General features: G+C 40.8%; 1 protein-coding gene across 1 annotated transcript in view; it reads left to right on the plus strand.

Moving 5' to 3' along the window:
* Positions 1-21728, plus strand: part of TAF3 (TATA-box binding protein associated factor 3) — a 116376-nt gene that overhangs the window by 79201 nt on the left and 15447 nt on the right. Inside the window, exons 3-4 of the mRNA XM_068959314.1 lie at positions 9560-11376; positions 16063-16145. Coding sequence (XP_068815415.1) covers positions 9560-11376; positions 16063-16145 — 1900 coding nt within the window. The remainder of the gene's footprint in view (positions 1-9559; positions 11377-16062; positions 16146-21728) is intronic.

The raw sequence follows: 21728 nt of genomic DNA on the forward strand, positions 1-21728 counted from the left end.
TTTGGAAAGCTTAGCCAGTAAGATTAGATATGTAGGTGCAAAGGGAAAAGACTGACCATCTGCTTTCCTTTTGTCAAGAAAAATACATATGAAACCCTCGTATTACGTTTGAGAATTGTTAGATACAGATAATACTATGTGGATTTGGAGTCTTTAGATCATAAATTTGATGTCTGCAAGAGGAACGGTGCAGAATCTTAGTTGTAATAGAACTCCTGTCCAGAAATACTTGCAGGAAGATTATTAAAATACTGTAGATACTGACATCGGCTACAGAGATCTACTTGTGCATATTTCTTTAAAGGGGGGGAAAAAACACCTTAATGCACAGTATTACCCTAGCTAGCCCCTATTATACTATTGTAATCATAGCTGAAGCAAGACCGGTGATTAACGATGGCAATTTATTGTATCTGACGAGGGGAGAAAATAGGAGATGTTGTCGTTATCATAAATCATATCATAAATAACCAAGGAGAAGCACTCAGAAAGCTTGTGTGGTGTCAGCAGCAAGGCCTTTCAGGCACGTTAGCCCAGGATGTAGCCATAGAAACCCCAAAGTCATATTGTTATCTTAGTCTTGCTGCAGTTATGTGATACAACAGTATTAACATATAGATTAGGCCATTTATAATACTAGGTGTCATTTCAGGTTGGCTTGCTTATATAGCATTTTAGTTTTTTATTGTGCAGAATGTTAGGGAAACGCTGCATTTTTACAGGTCAGTATATAGCCATTTATAACATATCAGCTTCACACCTCTGTCAGTCTCGCTAATATACTCGGTTATTGATCGCTTGTACTGTGTGAATTGTCATTGCCTAATTACCTTGTCTTTGCTAATAATTTCATTTTTTAAAAGTCAAATGTTCCTCTAAAGAGAAAATATACACACCAGCATGCCTGCCCCAGGGTGCGCATGTTGCGCACGTGTCCGATTCTGGTACAGAGCGTACATCATAGGAGGGAGCAGAAAGTGCAATAAGAAGCATGCAGGTTTGTCCACAGTTTCGTCACGGAGCTATCTATCTCCAGCGGTACGTTTTGATCAGGCAGTGGTCATTTTGATGTTATACTGTGTTCCTTATAGTCTATGGAAGAGACTCGATCACAGGTAATTCAGAGTAACAGCAAACTGACTAAATGAATGAATAAAGCTAGCTCTACTGTAGTATTGCTGCTAGGAAGCTACTTGGTTCTCGGGCTTTTTTGTGCCAGATCACTTCCTAAAGATACTTCTGTGGCTGTTTTTACTCATAATCCAAAACGTTCATAGCAGCTCCAGACTCATTAACATAGCATTTTCACGCACCTGCGTCTGTTTGCGTAAGTATATGTAATAGGCAAAACTGCTGAGCCACTGTTGAGAAGTCGAAGCAAAAATAAAGTCCCTCTCTTTGCATTTAGACAGAAACACATTTTTGCTTGCTGTATACAGCACAAATACAGGATTGATATTTTGTAAGGTCAGAGAGAGATTATGAGTTTAGCTGATAACAATCTGCCAACTTTGTTTTTCTCTCTTTAACAGGAAATTTGGTGTGTCATTTTAAGAAGTCTCGGTAGTATGGTTTGATAAACATTGCATATTTGAAAAAAGTATTACAATGTGAACCACCACTAGTAAGTATTTAAAAGTGTTAGTACTCTGGCTTCCAGTATGCTGAAGTACTCCTAGAAGCTGAAGTTATGCCTTGTAGCTTGAGCCAAGATAAAAATACCTGATGCCCAGAGAGGGATGTCCCCTCTCCTCCTTCCTCTTCTTTCCTACACCCTAATGCTATCCTGAGATGAGCTATTTACCTTACCAGTCGGACAGAAAATTATTCCTCCCCCTTTTTCTTTCATAGACGGACCTGTTTCCTTTGGAGTTAGCCAATTAAGTCACTTCATCGTAGAGAATGGATCGGGTGAGGATACATGCAAGGAGGTGCAGGACTTTCCTCTGACTTCTGCTAGCCCAAGCCTTTGTGCGGCAGCCTGACAGATTGGATGGGGGATTTAAGTTCAGACTAACAATTTTCTCTCGTATTTTAGCCTGGGTTAGTTCCCTAGTTTCCTGCACAAGTGCTTGAACCAGGAAAGAAAGGATGGGGCTATTTCTTCTTAAAGCAGTGCTGTGGCATCAGTGTGCATGCAAGACTGCAGGTTTAGTAGTTGTGGTTTGTTTCTGACTAACTGTGGACTTCTTACTCTCATGTTGGTGTTCAAAAATTCAGATCACTGTTGGTTTCATACCAAGAAATCCATAACCAAGAATGGGAAGCAGTTGTTCAATAGGGTAGAGAGGTACCTACGTTTGTGAACTGAGTTGGTCTGGAAATTTGTAAGTCCTGAACTAGATTATTGTTAACATCCTTATTTCAAGAGCGATGGACCTATTTCATCATCTGTGATAGAGGGGAATTGTGTAGACCGCTTGTAGTGCTTTGAGAGGTTAAAAACCGCCTTTGAGGTGATCGGTAAAGGTGGACATGAAGTCCGTTAGTCCTGTTGAACACCTCCAAGTTCAGTCCAGGCTCGTACCAATTGTTGGAGGCACCACCCAGACGTTTGGGCCAAAATTTTAAAATGTGGCTTACGAGACATTTGGGCCAAAATTTTAAAATGTGGCTTATGAGCCTGGATGCTGAACTTGAGGCCCCTGTAACATCCTCTTTACCGTATTTCAGTTCTGTATGCAAAGTCGCTAGCCACACTTGAAAGCCCTCGTTTATATCTTTGTGGTTTCTGCATCTTAGCGTACACTCAGACTGGAATAAACTCATTAGCAGTTTTAGTGGGCAAATCAAAGATATACGGAAAATGAACTTCTGTGACGGTGCTTCATTACTAACATTTTTCCCATAAAAGTGCTGAAATGGAAAATGTCAGGGTTTGGTAATAGCTTGGATGATGTCTTTTATATGGTAAAAGAGAAATCTGTCAGTGCACTCTATTCAGGAGAAGAGTCACATCGGTGGTTAGTTGTGTTCATGCGGCAGAGAAATTATAGGAGGAAATCTTGACATTTTAAGCTCAAAATGTAGTGCAAGTATCTTGAAGCGTTCTTCTTACATCAGGATATCAGCCTTTAGAATATTAGGATTGTATTTTGGTGCTCTTCCATCAATTTCCTTTATGGACTACAAGCACACTTTGTGTTTGCTCTGGCAAAGGGCCGTCAGTACAGCAAGTTAAAGAGATTTGCCCAGAGAGGTTGTGGAGTATCCATCCTTGGAGATATTCAAAAGCCATCTGGGCAGGATCCTGGACAACGTGCGCTAGGTGACCCTGCTTGAGATGGGGGGGTTAGACTAGATCATCTCCAGAGGTCCCTTCCAGCCTCAACCGTTCCATGATTGTATGAGATAAAACCTGTCATGGCATTTTTTTTCCACCTGAAACAGAAGTCAAAAGCCTCTACTTACTAGGATATAGTAGAGATGTTATGCCCATGGCTTAATGACTTAAAATTTCCCAAAATGTAACTTTGACTTAATCACACACTTCATCTAGACAATAGGAAAATATTTTGGAAGTCTGTAGGAAAATTAGTGGTTATTTTTTTAATTGAAAAATTTCATATGTTGAGGGAAGGATCACTTTCTTGCTTTTGAGAGGCTGAGCTGGCGTGTATGTAAAGCTTTCACCTTGATATCTGTGCAGTCCTAAGGAATATGTGTTTGAAAGAAAGATGAATTGAAGATTTGAGTGCTGGGGCTGTCACATTATTTCCTCTCATGGGTCCTAACTTTCCTTAAAAAATAAAAAAAAAAGTATGGGCGAAAGCAGATAGTCTGTTCTACATCCCTTATCCACTGTCCTGCTCCTGATTAATGTGCACCTTGTGACAGCTCTTCCCACAGCTTCCCACAGCTTTGAAGATCTTTCTTTGAGACTTTGTAGTCGGGACAGCACTAGAAGCTCAACCAGCTGCCTTGCCAAACCCTGATGCTTTCAGCTCCCACATTTACGTACTTGGTACCATGCAGTGCAGAGGAGCACAGAGACCCACAGTGAGCAGAGCTGTAGGCAAAGAAAAGCATGAACTACTGACAAGCCTTTATTTAGCCCTTTTACATTCCTTTAGAAAAGAAAGGAAGTTTAAGGTCTGTTGAATGTGAGTTATAGAAGAGTTTTTAATTGTCAAAAATAGGCAGGTATGAGTTATATAGAGAATAACTGCTTGCTTTCAGTGTTGTATCATGGTGTGTTTGCACTGATAGCTGACACTGTGTATCTATCTGGCATACTAAAGTTAATAAAATGGCAAAATCTTACGTTCTTAGAAATAACCTAAGTTGGCTTCTGCAGGAACTGTTACCTGCCAGACCTTTGCGCTGTATTAATACATTAGCAATTGCGTTGGGGGTGAGAAGTTGCTGTTCATAATATTTCCTTGCGTCTTCTTCAGCAAGTAGTGTCCAGCTTTATGCCAGGCATATCTGACTCCACTTCATCTTATACATAAGAGGTATCGGTTTATTCTTACATCTCTGTACTTAATTTGTTTCCATATCCAGTCAGAGGGCTTCACCCATCCTATCATCACCCTGTAACACAGAGAAATACTAATCTGGTTTCCAGAAGAGACCTGGAACATAGCTTAAATTAAATACCCGCCAACAGACACAGTAAGTTTTTTGGCAGGGCCAGGAGCTGAGCAGAGATCTTGTCTGTCCCAATCTGTGCCACGTTCTTTAGGACATCCTTCAAGCTTTAAGTGCTCCTGCTGTTATCTCTGAAGCTACCAAGTAAAACGTCTGGTAATGACCAAGATGATGATAAATTATGTATTCACGTCATCATTTTTCTTGCTTGAAGAATGCCTAGGCATAGGTGCCTTTCTCTTCAGTCAGAAAAGCACTGCATATATTTTTCCTGCCTTCACTTTCATCTGACCTGCTGTCGAAAGAGCAACGTGTGCAGCCTCCTCTAATTAGGCAATCAGGAGAGCCTGGTAGCGTGGTATCGGTGATGGCGCTTCTTTTTCTACTCTAAATACAGAATTTATTTTCCTTTGTCCCGCTGTGTCTGTTTTAGGGAGAAACAGTCCCTAGATCATCATAAACTTGAAAGTTCATTATTGAAGGGTTGAGTATTGTTGTCCCGATACTGAGCCATGGTCAAATTAAGAAGGTATATATTCAATAAGCTTTTGGGTTTTGAGTCCTTGCTATTCTACAGGAATGTGATGTGCAAAGAAGGATATTTTGTGCTACTTTAGTGGTTCCTTGTTAAATAAGATGCAGGAGCTTCTACTTCTTGCTTGAACTGTTCAGCTTAAGACGTTTTCCAGCGTTTGAAATGGTGACAGATCCCTGCGGTTTGTATTTGGGATTCTAATGCTTCCTACCCAGCGACTCCAAAGTTTTATCACATTCAGCTTTTGTAGCGTCGCTGTGAGATGAAATTACCGTCGCTTGTCAAGCAGGGAAGACAGGAGTGCATGGTGTGACCTGCCCACCATCACCCTGCGCACACCTGTGTCAAAATAGGAGTAGGCTCCTCGCTCCCTTTCTGTGTGCCTTAAGCACAAAATCATCTTCACATGAAAGTAAAGAAGTTTCCTCATTATATAAACTTGAACCCAGGTTCTGTCCGAGGGAACGACAGACAGAATAAACAATTGCTCCGTGTAGCCTTAGTAACGTGAGCGTTAATATTGATCCAGCGCTGAGTTCTCTAACCAAAAAAAAAAAAAAGAAAAAAAAAACTGTTATCTTGAGAAACCCCCCAAACAGCTCCAGTCTCCCTTTCATTACAGGAGAGAGTTATTAGGGCAGATGGCCGCGGCGATATCTGCCTGACCTGTAGATGCTAACTCAGGGGTAGTGTCATTAATAAGGCGGTCAGAGATAGGGAGAGGTCACAGTAAAAAGAGTTAAAAAGCAGTGCGGTCCACAGAGGCGCATGGAGAAGTGCCCAGTAGCGAGTGAGATGGACAAAGGCGAAAAACTATTTTCACATGATTTTAAATGCTCGTCACCAAGTCAAGCGGATTACCTTTAAAGGGTGCCGTGCTTCCCTGTTTGGTTCCTGCTCCAATGTGAATTGTTTGGGAGGAAAACAGGCCCATAACTCCAAACTATAGGACTGAGAGATTTAATTTGCTCTAATTAAAAAAAAAAAAAAACGCTATATTGTTTTCTGCCATGGCCACAGCTGCAATGGCTCAGGTTTGAACGCTGCCGTCTGGCAGAAAACTAGTTCTTGCTGAGGATCAGCCCATGGCCTCGTTCCAAGAGAAATTTGGGTTTCATTTGCCCAAGATAGGATTCCAGGTTGTCATCTGAGCATGGCTGAGAAGTGGTGAATGTGTGTCAGTCGTTAAGCGCTCGTGAACTTCCTCAGTCCCTGGATTGTTCAGAACTGACCCGGGCAATTTTTTCCAGATGTTTGGGGGAATCCAAGTCTTTATGAAAGGGATGGTAATGCTCCTGCTTCCTTGCTCAATTGTCCTTGCGGCTTGCAGGAATGTGCATGAAAGCTGGAGCCGAGATACCCTGATTTCTAGCCTCACCTCTACAGACTGCACTTTAACCTTTCCTGCCCCTCACTGCCATCTCCAGACAAGGTCATAGAAACTTCTTGGGCCCAGTGCACGTTTTACTTGGTCTCGTAAGAAAAATAAGCATTGCTCTTTTCTGTTGCACAAAACTCCAGTCCTTGTTCTGCAAAACTAATCTGGTTTTTTTTTTTTTCTTTTTCCTTTGATCCAGCAGCTGCTGGTTTTCTGCAATACTGAGTAGGTAAAACATGAGAAGCACCTTGGGATGGCAGGAAGTTACAAAAATATGAAATAATACAGTGCACTTCAATGAGACAGTCTAACAGAATAGCTATTTAACTAGATGCTGGGAAGAAGTCTTTAGCAAATATATTTATTTTAGTAAATATATATTTCTTAAAGTATTTACTGTCATTTGCAGTCATTTCTCTTTGACTTTATTGACTGCCGTATATATCTTTCTATCCTCATACTTTTACATAAAAATGTTTTATGCCGCTGTCTTTAAAGTCAGCATGAACAAACTCTATCTTTCCAAATGTTTGGATTTGGCTACGCTTTTAGTCTTGTGGCCTAGGCAGAAGTGCGTGCTAAATCCTGGTTTTCAAGTGTGGTGTTTGTTTTATCACTTTCTTAAAAAATTTAAAATGGAAACGAACTGTCAGTGGGCAAACTCTGCTGAATGGGGTTGGGAGGCAATTGCTTAGCAGCAATCAGTGCTGTATGACATCTGCTTAATGCTAATTCTTCATCGCCAAAACTCTTCACGACAGATGAGGAGAGCTGATTTCTGCAGCAGCTTAGACAGAGGTGGAAACGGGTTCCGCGATCTGGAAGCAGGTTTCGTTTTTCCCAGAGCAGGTGCAGGCCTGGTCCGCAGTGATTTCTCAGTTATACTCTAACTTTACTGTTTACAACGGTTAATGTCAGTGCCCAGCCAGGCAAAACCAAACTGCCTAACATTTCTGTTTTTCACGGAAGGCTAAGACTTTATCCTCAGGCAAAGTCTCCTCTCTGGGCTGGCTGCTGTAAATCCTCTGGGCCCTGGCAAAAGCCAGAGTTGCTAGCTCATTTTACTTAATTTGTGATGCTGGCAAGATTTGTGCTGCAGCCCAGGGCTCTTGACTCAACTCTCCTAAATCAGAGCATTGACACATTACAGTAAAGAAAGACCAGCACAGAAAACCTGAAAATAAACGCCTCAAAAAGAGGTATTTAAGAAAGATGCTGTTTTAGAAAGCTTTAAAAAGTGTTTGCGTTCCATTATCGTTTCTCTGCGTTTGCTTCTTTAAAATCACCTGCTCATTATAAAGTTAGTTTTTTTGTTTTTTGTTTTTTTTTTAATGTACTGTCATCATAAATGGTTTGTACCACATCTTTCATTCAGGAACCTTAGGGCACTTGATATCTTTCCTCCGAAACCCTCCTGGACAAAATGTCATGCGTTTTTGCAGGTGGATAAACAAAGACAGAGGGTAAGGTGGAGGGAGCTCGTCTCCGCAGGGATGTTAACCAGCAGAAACGTAAAGATGTAATTACAACCGATATAAATGTGTCAGTATAACTCCAGTGGGGAAGTTCTTATTCCAAGCTAAGAATCTCTTTTCCTGCTGAGATAATTCCATTTGGGAAGTGAGCAAGTGTATCCAAATGGATAAAGCGCTTGACTGTGGCTCGGGGGATCAGAGGTTCTCTTCTTCCCAAACCTGCTATGGATTTTCTGAGAGATCTCAAGAGAATTTTCTCCTTGCGCTGTGCCGTAGTGTCACACGTGTAAGACTGAAGATGGTGGTGTATGTGGATAGAAATAATATTTTATTACAATTCAACAAGGAACAGAGCAACCGCACAGGTGATGTCTCCATGGCATTGAAACAGTTGGTGCCGGATGTCCATGCTACGTGCGTCTCACGGTCTATTTTCAGCTAGCTCTTTTTGGTCTTGAAGCCTGAATGCCCGCTGGCAACTGGAGAGCGTTAGGTGTATTCTTCCGGCGCACGTCTTTCGGGTTGGTCGCGCTGCAGAAAGCATCCAGCTCGTGCAGTCTAGGACTGGTCCGTGATGCAGAGGGAACAACAGCAAGCGGGGAAGGTCGAGAGAGCCGGTTGAAAGGCGCACTCCTGATCCAAACCCGCACGGAGCTGGGGCTTCCCATATGATTGCAACAGAAAACGTTACATGGCAAGTTCTTAAGATAGAACTAGGACTTGGTAGCTTGAATGGGGCATAGTCCTCTGCCTTAACCATTGGACTGTGCTCCTTTAAGAAAAATAAATGAGGTTTAGGAAGACGGTAGAATTCTTCTGCTGGGACTCTTCTATTCTTGAGACTAGGTACAAAGAACTAACTTAAATCTGGAAGAAATTTGTGTATTACTCCTAGTAGTTCCTTTGCAGTCAATTTTGTGATACGCAAGCAAGACAGCTAATTACAGTAAATTTAATTTGATGTTCAGTTTGCAGTCCCCTCTGTTACAACAAAAAATCCTTGAGCCTCTCTTTTTTTGTTTAAAATGAAGGAAGTTCATGCAATTGTAATCCTAACTACTGCTGTAAGAAATCATCAGCATTCAGGAAGATGGCAGAGATGTGATTTTGTGTGACTGCAAGTACGATATGCATAGCTACGCTGTCCGGTGACGTCCAGGAATTATTTCAGATGTGACCAAAGTGTAACCTGTATAGTGATGAGCCTTTGACGCTAAGTAAAGGCAAAGGAAAGAGTAGACATTTTCTATAGCTGTCCTGCCAGTGTACTTCAGACCCGCTCCAAAAGGTGTACCACCGTGGGTGAGGCCTACCCTCAAATCCTTTCTCATGGATTTGACATTGAGCTGCAGTGAGGGAATCTGTCATTTGTAATGATGTCTGGTGTGAGGCAGGACAGTGCCACTGAACACAGATGCTTTGCTTTGCTTCGAAGTAGACCAGTAAGAAGCTATTAGGTGGCCAGTTATCTCTTAAGCGCTGAAATGCAGATGAACATTTGCTTCTCTTGTTGCTTGTTTCTGTAAAACACATTTTTGATTATCCTAATGCTTTTTTATTAAATGTTGTTTGTTACAGAAGAGGAAGAGGAACAGGTGCCTACCGATGGAGGTACATCCGCAGAAGCCATGCAGGTGCCACTGGAGGAAGAGGGAGATATGGAAGAGGATGAGGCAATTAATGATGAAAACTACCTGAGCAAGAGACCGTTAGAAAGTCCCGATGCTGAGGAGTTTCCACCTGTGAAGCGACCAAAACTAGCTGTTTCTAAAGGAGACACCTTGGACGGCGCTTTGGAACCACGTGAGCCTCTTAGTTCAATAAATACTCAAAAAGTGCCACCAATGCTTTCTCCAGTTCACGTTCAGGATAGTACAGATTTAGCCCCTCCTTCACCAGAACCACCGATGTTGGCTCCCATTGCAAAATCACAACTGCCAACCCCCAAAACATTAGAGGCAAAGCCATTTGTACCCAAAACAAAGTCCAAAACAAGTTCTCCAGGACAAAAGACAAAATCTCCTAAAACTACTCCCTCACCAGTGGTTACTGGAAGTCCCATACGTTCACCAAAAACTGGATCCAAAGAAAAAAAGTCACCAGGTCGCTCCAAGAGCCCCAAAAGCCCTAAAAGTCCAAAGGTACCTGCTCATGTTCCCCAAGCACCTGTCAAGCCTGAAACACCAAGCAGAACCCCTCTGGCTGCATTAAGTGATAAGATAGGAAAGGAAAACATCCAAGTAAAACAAGGACAGACACCACCTGAGCCTGCCACCAAGCCAAACGTTGAAAACCAGTCTAAGAAGGTAGCAGTAATGGACAAGACGATTGATGACTCAATTGATGCTGTGATTGCTCGTGCATGTGCAGAACGAGAGCCTGATCCCTTTGAGTTTTCCTCTGGTTCTGAATCAGAAGGAGAAATTTTTACCAGTCCTAAAAGACTTTCTATTTCAGAGACTACAACTCCTAAACCATCTGTTTCTGCCAATAATTCAAGTAAGGCAGGAGCAACACCAGTACCTCCCTCAGGTGGGACTTCAAGTTCAGACATTTCATGGACAATGGACGACTCAATTGACGAGGTCATTCGAAAAGCAAACATGGGGACACCTTCTAATCCACCCACCAACTTCACTTATTTCTCCTCTCCTTCTGCCTCGCCACCAACTCCAGAACCTCTTCTCAAAGTCTATGAGGAGAAAACCAAGTTGGCTTCATCAGTAGAAGTGAAAAAGAAACTGAAAAAAGAGCTGAGGACAAAAATGAAGAAGAAAGAAAAACAAAAGGAAAAAGACAAAGATAAAAGCAAGGAGAAAAGCAAAGAGAAGGAGAAAAGCAAGGAAAAGGAGAAAGAGAAGGAAGGAAACAAGGAAGGGAAATTTCAATGGAAGGAACTACTCAAAGATGATGATCTCGATCCCTATAAATTCAAACTGAAGGACTTTGAGGATGCTGACACAAAAGTAAAGTTGAAAGATGGCAATGCCAAAAAAGAGAGGGAGAAACACAAAGATAAAAAGAAAGAGAAAGAGAAAGGCAAAAAAGACAAGGATAAGAAAGACAAGGAGAAACTTAAAGATAAAGGTAAGGAAGATAAGATAAAGGCTCCATCAGCACCTCTTGTGTTACCTCCCAAAGAAATGTCTTTGCCCTTGTTCAGCACGCCAACTGCCATGAGGCTTCCCAGTATGTTACCTTCTTTGTCTCCAATGCTTCCTGAAAAATTGTTTGAGGACAAAGAGAAACCAAAAGAGAAGAAGAAAGACAAAAAAGAGAAGAAGAAAAAGAAGGAAAGGGAGAAAGATAAAGAAAAGGAAAAGAAGGAGAAGGAAAAGGAGAGGAAGGAAAGAGAAAAGAAAGAGAAAGAGAAAGAGAAACACAAACACGAAAAGGTAGGTTGTTTTGGATGAATTGAGAGAGGGCTTATTAGTTTGACAAGTGCACATGGATTCCTGTACTCTCTCTTAAGTGTTATTTAAAAGCTTTTAAAAGGTCTGTGATTACAATGGGGCTTTTTGTTTGTTTCTTTCTTTTAATAACAACACAAAGGGAAAAGTCCCCTGAAGGTTTAAGGGATTGTTCCACCCCTTTGAGTGGTGAAACAGTGGAAATTGTTTGTGAATTTTAAGTATGAGATTGTCTTAGCTTGGAATTGGGGGGGGGGGGTTGTTTTTGTTTTGTTTTTGTTTGTTTGTTTGTTTTAACCTAATATTTCCAGTTTTTCACGACTCACTTTTCACTTAGAAAAGCTGGGACTTACACTCAGCAGCACACTTGGAACAAATTGCTTTTGCAGTGCAGTAGTTTTGTTCTGCAAATTTCCACTGGTAGGAGCATCAACCAGATGCCTTTCATATAAACTTTAAATTCTGTTTCTAATAATCTACTCTGCTGGAGCTTGTAGAAGTCTTTAAACTACCAGGAGGGCATAAATGAGGAGCAGAATAATGAGTTTAGTCAGTATTTGTTACTATTCTAAGGCAGAAAAGAAATATTTCAAGTTCACCTTTTATCTCAGATTTTCAACAGAGCTACTGGATCCTCTGTTTGCAAGACCACAGCCTTATTGCTCCAGTTTGTTTGAATACAGTTGTTTTCAACCTATGGCCTACGTTCATGGTCTAAAAGTTCATAGGTGGCCTTTTGTTTTGAGCATTTAGCTTGAGAGAGAGGGAAGACCTAGTTTTCAAATGGCCTGAGCTCCTTCAGCTCCTGTAGCTGTTACTGATTCACATCAGTCAAAGACAATTTCTTCTTTGCAGTATCACCTAATCTTGAGAATATATTTAATATATAAGAAATGAAACCAGCATATTTGCACGTTATCAGATTAGAAATCACATTAGAGACGGCTCTCCTAATTCAGGATTTGCACTAATTCTTTGTCGCTTCTCCTTATAATATGCATTAAATTGTTCAGAAAAAAAGAAAGAGAAGAAAAGAGATTGTCTTCATATGTGATAACCTTGGATACAGGATTTCCTAAATCTGTATTCTTAGCATTAGGAAGCCGTAGTTAAGTTCCAGTTTTGCCAAGACTCTCTTTATGTCCTGCTTTGAGTGTAATAGTTAATATAAGCTCAGATTTGGGGGTTTCCTCACTTTCCCTTTTTACCACTGCAAGAGGCTGTATCCTGTTGTGCTGCCTGTTCGACTTGGACCTAACTGCTGATTTCGAAACTTAGAATATTCTTTAAGTTGACATATTTTTTCAATGCAGAATCTAGGCGATTTGGAGAAACTAACAGTTGTGCGCTGTGGATGAATCGATGATCAACGGCGTGGTGGTCTTTTTGCTCGTGTTAATTTAATGTCCGGGCTTTAGGCTGCGGCAGGCCTGTTTCGTGGATTTCTCCTTTGCTTTGTATGACATGTCTCTCTCCTCGTCTCGTGCCTGAGATATTTTGTCAGTGTTTCACTGAGAATTTCTGCAGAGATTTTTTTTAAAGTTAAATAAGTGTATAAAATAGAGACAATAAGCTGCTTGTCTTTCATACCTTCGATTTTGCATATCTTCTGTGAATCTCTATATCTAATTTCCTTTAGAGCGATGTAACAGACACACAAACAAATATGAACTGTTCGAGCTTTCATATAGCCTGAACATATTATATATATTAGGGAAGGAGTTCAACAGTAATAAAAACTTGGACAAATTAAACTGACAAAGCTGCCCATTACCTTGGCAAAATGTCCCTGTCAAAAGATAAACTTTAAAGCTAGAATGCATGAAAGAGTCCCCAGATAGAATTAAAATTTAAACTGATTCTTGATAGATAAGCTTTTTTTAAATCCACCTCTTTGCTGCAAGTCAGGATTTTAAAAATAAATTTCGCCTTTAAATCTCTTGAGCGATTTTCATTTTTTGCAAGGCCGCACTGCTGGTGTCCTGGAAAAATGGAGAGTTAGAGCTTTATCAGTTGGTGCCCTGAGGTATGTGGCAAAGAAGCTAAATCCTTGAAGATTAGCAAAAAAAATGCAGCACATGGCAATAAGGGGCTTATATGACTACTAGTATTAGTTCAGGTGAAAGAAGTATTGCTTATACATAAAACTGGACAAATCCACTGACAATGTATTTTTAGTTAGCTACAAAGGAGTCTTATATTGCTGGACTTTACCTCTTTGGTGATTTGGGAAGCTTAGTAATCCACTGTAAATGCTCTTCTGCTGGCCCCAATTCCCAGTATTACTCCAGAATGCTGCTCTTTCATTTTAACCCCTAAAAGTACATGTTTCCTTAATTTAGCTTTTAGATCACACAATGACTTACTTAGCTGGCAGTTGTGCTGTAAGAGCAAAACGATCGAGTTACAGCTTGGACGCTTAACCTTCCACGAAAAGCACAACCCAAAAGATGAGTTCAGAGTCTCCCTACAGTTTCAGCTCCGGATGTCCGTTGCAAAACACCAAATTTGTTACATGATGTAGTAGTTAGCATATATATTAAAGCGCTGACTCAATGTCGGCAATGGTAACGTTTCAGGTTTTGAGCATAGTTACAGTTGTACAGCTATATAACTGCATAAATTCGTTAAGTGTGCGTTCCATCCATGTTGGGGAGGTAAGCTTATCATAAAGTTTTTCCTATAACTTTGTTGCAAATTGCCTGACAGGTAAACACAGCAAACAGTACTTTGCACAAAGGGCAGAAAAGAGACGCCAAAGCCGGCGTGCTGAAAGCGTTGGGTCACAAGACCAAAGAGGGGAAGCTTTTGCACAGGGCTTGCTTGCAGCTCCACGCTCTGCCTTAAGTGTCCGTGTGTTATCCTTGGCACAGCCGGAAAAGGAGATTGTAGCATGCTGTCTTGCATGCGGTACCGAATTACAAACAGACAGCTGAAGCCGTTGCACCCCTCTTCTACGACAGGGATTACCAGCCGTGCTGGGGGAATGACTGAGCAGCTCACGGAAGCAGCTGCTGACCCAGTTTCCACTAACCTTAATAGGCTGCGCTGTAAACTTAAGTAGTTGAGGAACTGCTTTGCAAGAAATGGAGTCATCCTTAAGTCGGGGCAGGGCTCGTCGGAGTTGTCCCAAAGGAAACTGCCCTTACTCATGTATGAAAATTGTATCACTACGCCGGCCTTCCTGCAGCCTATCTTTAGCCAAAGGGAAGGGAGGCCTCCAAAGGCCTGCGCTTAGCAGCTGAGGTTAGACTCCTGCTCCAAACCCCCCTTCCTAGGCAGGCTTTCTCCACTGATGCAGAGGAAGACTAGACTGTCCAGGATATATCTGTGAATGTCCTTAATTTTCCTTCTGCTCCAGTCCTGTAACCCCTCTCCCCCAGACCTGTGTTGTGAAAAGAGGCTTCCTCTCCTCTTGTGTCAAAAAATGAGATTTAGGATTACTGTGAAGCCCAGTTTTCCTCTCCCAGCAGACTGCAATTTTAGTATCTACCCATAAATGTTTTATATGCTTTTCTTCTGCTACATGAGGCCACACCACCACCACCACTGTATAGAGCATCTTGGTGGTGTTGTAATAAAAGAACCAATGATGTAGGTGTGCTGGAAGCTAAGCAGCAGTCCTTGCCCTAGGAAGTTTTATTTTCTAAACAGATATTCCAAAAAAGGAGGAGGAGGAGGAGAAGCATGCAGGAAGAGGTAAGATAACCTGTGCAGAGCCACGTGCCTGAGCCTCCTGTACCCAGGGTTCAATTCCATGTCTCTATCAGGTGGATGACACTACCATTTAAGACGCCTGGAAAGCAGTTAAGAGTCGTACTGATGGAAAGCAGGGGTCAAATTGTTCCAGGCATTAGGAGCTCCATAGGAAAAGGTTTGGCAACACTTCAGGGGAATGACATAAAAAAAATTGTGTAATATCAACAACGGAGTAGAGCTGAGTCCTGTGAAGTAGGCAAAAACATATGCATGGAGAGCTTTATTAGTTAACTGTATCAAACCAGAAATTTTACTCAGATTGCAGAACTTCTTTCAGTGGAATAGACACATCGTAGTGTACAACTCAAAGTCTTTGGACGTAGTGCATGGCATAGGACTTTGTCATTACCCATCCTAAATGTAGGTTTCTATTTAGGGTATACATGTTATTTTTGTCTCTTTAAATTCCTGGAGTAGATTCAAATAATTTTGATTCAAGAGAGTCACAGTCCATGTATATGATAGTCTGGGAAATAATTACTTGAATTTAAACCTCAAAAAAAAAAAAACCATGTAAACACAGATGGGCAGCTATCAAGTCTGAGTACTAATGTCAGAGCATTTCATGTCATTGTCTAGAAACATACTTAACCTTTTTTGTATCTCTAGACAAACATGAAATCCGTAAGACTTGTTGAAAAAGTGTACGAGTAGTTACAAATAGAATGAAAGTCCAAGTTGCCTTTTTCGTCTAGAATTTGCATTTTTCGTTTGGTATGGCTAGGAACTCCCAACAAACTGTGCCCGTACGTGCTGTAGCCTGAAGTGTGAGAGAACAGTGATTGGTGTGTCGCTGGGCTGCCTCATTAAGCCGATATACTGTTTGGTTAACTGTCTAAATGCTTTCATGTACTTAATTAATTTTGGAAGTCTGTTTGGAGTCTTTGATTGTGAATGTGTTTCCTTGTGCAGATAAAGGTGGAACCAGTTGTTCCAGCTCCATCCCCAGTTATTCCTCGGCTGACGTTAAGAGTGGGTGCAGGCCAAGACAAGATGTAAGTACGAATCCACCAGCAAGGTATATGCTTTCCAAAGTTCGTGAGCTGTCACTTGGGGTAGCTCTTATTTTCATTGGGAAATGCTTAAAAGTTAATGGCAAATAACATTCAGACAGCAATGAGTTCTCTTAACCATTGTAATGAAAACTCAAGCAGATGACTTGCCAGTGGAAACTTTCTAGAGATTTTGCACTTTGTGTTTTGGTCTCCAAGTAGGACCCGTCGTCTTCTATCCATCTGACTGTGTTTCCCACTCAAGTCCTTTCTAGAGATGCCATCTAGACTAGTGTGCTGCCTCCGGTGGCATTTAGTGAGGCTAACGGACAGTTATGCGTAGTGTAACCTATAGCTAAGTTTCATAATACTCTTCAGCTAACAGTTGTTTTGTGCTCTAAAAGATAACAGTTGAAATTTATTTATACGCATCTATTTTATTGTAACTGTTGATGATTATTCATTAATGTACTTAACACCTTTTAAATCTGTTTGTTCATTAGCTTGCTAATTGTTGGGTGCTGTTGTACAAATGGTAGTTACTTTGTACTGCGTGAGCATAAATAGGATGATGCTATCCTAAGGACAGGCAGCATAGTCAGGTGGCTAGAGGAGCTGGGGAAACCATGCGTCACTGTTTTTTTTAGGCTGGTCCTGTGTTATATGCAAAAGTTTTCTTTTAGTCAAGTTTTTCAATATGTTTTAAATTACACAGAGCATGCTTTCGCGTCTGGTGGTAAACATGAACGGCAAATAGATTTTTCCTTTTTATTTGTTATATTAAATATTCTAATGTTGTTGCATCTCGTTTATAGCCATTCTAAACTAAATCTCCTAGTCACTAATTTTCCTGCTTTATAAGTTACATTACATCTTCAAGGATTATTCTGTTTTTCTCTGCTCAATCTCCTGTGCTACTGCTCTCCATAGGTAACTGTGAGTTATATTGGTTTGAAGCTGCTGTGAGAATTAAGCCATTTTTTGGGTGCTGTGGGACCACCCCCAAAACTGTCAGGATTTTTACTGTTCTCTTTGTGCTCTTCAACCTTTTCTGCTTTCTCTCTTTCACAATATTTGAGCATGATCTAACGTTTTTGTGCCTCAGATTGCTGTATGAACGCTCCTGCGCTCTCCGGACTGTTGTCACTCCTCCTGTATGTGATGTGAAGGGCACAGCGGGGCAGAATGTCCCTTTAAAGCCCACGAACCCATTTGCTTTGTAGAGGAGCCGAGGAGACTTCTTAACTCTTCTTTTCAGGGATTGTACAAAGGTCTATAAAGGAAAAAATAATTGGCCACGTTTTCAGGTCAAAACTTTTACATTAAAACATTGAAGCCATATTTTGGCATCTCAGAGTTGACCTCGCCTCGCCTCTTGTCTCACCCTAGTCTTTCCAAGACCTGCACGCATTTTGAAAAAGGACTTGAGACTCCACCTACTTGTTATGAATCATATGGGTATCTCATCTTCCTATTTACCAGCCCATGGAGGGTCAGAGATGTTGTCATTTTGCTTTATGGCCTTTTGGGAAACTCACTTCTATCCCAGTTTCTTATGTGCAGCTTTACAGTGCAGAGCAAGGGCATCTTGACAGACCTCCAGCAAAAAGCTTCAGGTGCTGTGATCCTTAGTGCAGCTGAACCTAGACGTTATACCCTGACCCCAGAGTGGAGGATACACAAATTACCTTAAAGTTGTCCCGCCGTGATGGCTGTGTCACCCCATTGCACCTTCTGGCTGATGGCAAACAGGAAATTTCTGTAGCTTTGGCATAGCCTTTAGGATTTTTCATAGTCTCCGAAAGCAAAATCCAGGAAGAAGTTTGTGGCCGTTACTCGAGTCAATGCCGTATGTGCCGCATGACTCCTTGGGCCTGGGAGCTGTTGTGTGTTGCATGTTGGGCCAGTGAAACAGTACTACTCTAAATAACATTTTTGCTTGCACCTAAACAATTAGCATTCAACCTGAACTCAGAGCATATTTTAATTGGCCAGTGTTAACGATGGTTATGAAGAGGACTGGTGTGGCTTTGAGACAAAGCGTTATGCACTCTGAGAGTTTCTCTCTGTGTGTATAGAGAATTGTGACGTTAGATCAGTGTTTAAGAAATAGGTTTCACAGAATCACAGAATGCTTGAGGTTGGATGGGACCTCTGGAGATCACCTAGCCCAGCTCGCCTGCTCAAGCAGGGTCCTCTAGAGCATGCTGCCCAGGATTGTGTGCAGACAGCTTTTGAATATCTCTAAGGATGGAGACTCCACAACCTCTCGGGGCAACCTGTTCCAGTGCTCTGTCACCTTCACAGGAAAGAAGTTTTTCCTCGTGTTCAGATGTTTCTGGAACCCAGCGCCTACGATACAGGCTTGGACCTCCGAAGCAATGCCGCAAGCCTCTGCTACCTGTATTTTAAGTTACTAGTTCAAAGACTGTGTAGGATCAACCTTTTAAGTAGCTCATAAGAGGCAGAAACAAAAGCTGTGCTTTTGTCATGCGTTATGTTAAGGGAAAGTTAAACTCGTGCTGCATTGAGGATGGTGATGGAGTTCTGAATATCTGGTAATTTTCCTGTGGAAATGCTATGTTTTAATTAGGAGGCATCTGGAGTTTTGACTAGAATGGGATTATTTAAAATTACCGTGAATGGGCGTGAAAAGGTACGAGAAAGGTGTTTTGTAATTGATAGAAATTGAAGAGTAAAAACAAATGGAATATTGACTTATTTTAATTCCCTGTGTTAGAGGGAAAGGCTTTCTGGAGGGTTTTAAAGCTACTAAAATACCTGTTCAGTTGGAAATTAGTCTATTTTGGGGGACTCCATCTAAAACATGGAACTGCTTACAGAGCTTGGTGAGGGCACAAAGTATTTCAGGTACATGAAGAAAAGGTGTCAGACTGATAGCACTTGAAATTTGAGTCACAGCAGAAATACAGCACGATGGCAGTTTACTCAAATAACGCAGCAGTCCTGGGGAAAATACCTTTGCTTTACGGCCAACCGTTTATTTCCCATCATTTTGCTTCTCAACTTCTCTGCTTCGACCAACCTCCAATGTACAAATCCATGCTAATTGTAGCAGGGAATTCTATTTCTTTATTGTTTCTGCAAATACAAGTACCTATGGCTCCTAGATTCAAAGCGATCTCTGCATTTCAACTTGGCCAGTGTATAAGGATTCTTACAACACACACAGCTTCGAAAGACGCAGTTATTAATAATTTTAGGGTAATAGGCATGAAAATGTAGCTGTTGCTGCAGGGTAGGGAGAACAATATTGGAAAAACTATTATATTTCAGCTTTTTTGCAAGTATTTTAACTGCACAGTAAACCAAGTAGAAAGTAGATTATAATCAAAGCATTTCCATCTTAGCTGTAAACAATTACAGCAATACTTGCGTGGATGCCACATTAGAAGAAATTTACTGGATTCCATTCTAATGCAATTAGAGCTAATTTTGTTCTTTAAATGAATAAAAGGTCAGCTAGTAAATCTAGTTTATCTCAAGTCCAGGCTTCAATAAATTGTTTTATTTAATTTGTTGTAGAAGATCTTATCCTTAATGGGCCTAGCTCTTATTAGTTTGTTTGGGTTCTAAAATATTTATGACCACCTTTTTAGATATGATTTGAATGATATGTCGGAAGGGTTTTTCACTCGTTTTTTTTTTTCCCCTCCAGTGTTATCAAGGTATAAGATTGCTAACTGAGTTAGTATAGGAAGGCACTAGAGATGTTATCTTTTTTCTTCTTTTTTTTTTGAACAGCTGTGTAGACTTTTGAAATCGTCTGCAAACAATGAGCAGAATTTATCTTCTTAACTAATTTAACTTCTATTCAATTGCTTCTTGATTTCTTTTTGTCTAGTTTTCCTAAACATCATCGTGTTTCACACACCTAAGTTTTAAAAAAGCATATCTGTTGATGAGGCATTGACATTCTGGCTACTAGCACGCTTCAGCAAAAGGATGTGCTGTAATTTTTGATACTTGTGATAAATTTATTCTATAGTTAAATACATTTTTTTTTAAGAAAAAAGACATGACTTCTGACATGAATGCCAGACCACAAAGCAGAGTACTGCTCGCTGGTCATTGCTTCAGTGCTTCTGGGGCCTGGAAGCAGGATATATGCTTCTGTGAAATCAGGTCTCTAAACTTTATCTTAAAACATCAGGATTTTGCTCCAGACTTACTGCATTGTATCACAGCTCTGCCATCAGTAGGGAGCCTGGAAGCCAGACGTGAGCAGAGGATAGATTGGTGTTTTAAGTGTTTGACTTGTAAATATGACCTGCCACTCTAATGAAATTGCCTCTTGTCTTAGATATTTTTAAAGTGAGTAGATGTGTGGCTTTCTCAAAAGAAACAGATTGCACAGATTGCACATATGTGTGCGTATGTATTCTATAGAAATGTATATTAAATAACCTGTGGATTTTTAAATAAAATTCTAAAGGATTAAAGGATAGAAGAGGTTTTTTATCCAGATATTTCATTAACTTCAGTAAAGCTTTTCACCACTCGGTGGAAGATTATCAGTCCAGGGCCCAGCTTATGTTCTTGTGGAGCCTCGCACTGCTGCGTGATGTCCCCATCGCAAAAACCATCAGTATAACTAGCACTAGTTGTCATCCTTTGTAGGGAATCTTGCAGCAAAGGACCTGCAATAGAGACCAAACTATTCTGTGACCACTAGATGCAATCCCTCTGGGTGGTACTGGTGACCTTAAAGTCTACTTTTGGGAATAGGAGAAGAGGGGAACCCACCCTGTCATCTTCTGTTTCACTGCATTGAATTTCTCTGATCATCCATCTCAGAACTTCTACCACAATAAGGTGCACGTAACGCACGTTTTCCTAAGCTGGCAAAATGGCATGTGTTTGATGAAGTGAAAGCCCAAAGGGAAAAGCAACTTGAGAAAACGCCTGAGTCTGGAGCCAGCCCTACCTGAAACACAGCTGGACTCCTTGAGGTGTTTATTTTTCATAAATCAGATGTATTTGCTCATAACTGCTACTTGTTTAAGAATTCATTATTTTAGGCGCAACCACAGTTATGCAACAGAATTCCAGTACAAGTTTTCTATTTATACTTTCTGAATTTCTATAGAACTGTATCATTTATCCTGCAGCCTACAAAGTACCACCAAGTTTTTATAGTTTTATATATATATATTTTTTATAGTTATATATTATTCTCCGAAAACGGATACCTAAAATATGAATCTTCTACCTTTAATAAGGCCAATTTTCAGAAGATGTGAGCTACAAACACTCAGGAAATTAAATTTTCTTGGGAAAACTACACACACAGTATCAGAATTTAAAAAGGTGAGGTAACCAAGGAAGGAGAGAAGAAATTGGTAGTAGCAAATCTGTGGAGACATTTTTTGTTGATTCAGTTGAAGGTAAGAAATGATATGAGGCAAGGACTGTGCTGGTATTCGGTTGAGCTCGCTGGGGGTCTGTAGTTGCGGCTATAACATGAATAGGTATATTATTTGAAAAGTGCTCAAACCCTCTGGGAATTGTGAGAAAAGCTAGATATGTAAGGTAGGACTTTGCTATTAGCTTCAATTAAACTAG

The sequence above is a fragment of the Struthio camelus genome, chromosome 1 (assembly GCF_040807025.1).
Source record: "Struthio camelus isolate bStrCam1 chromosome 1, bStrCam1.hap1, whole genome shotgun sequence".
NCBI classification, from domain to species: domain Eukaryota; kingdom Metazoa; phylum Chordata; class Aves; order Struthioniformes; family Struthionidae; genus Struthio; species Struthio camelus.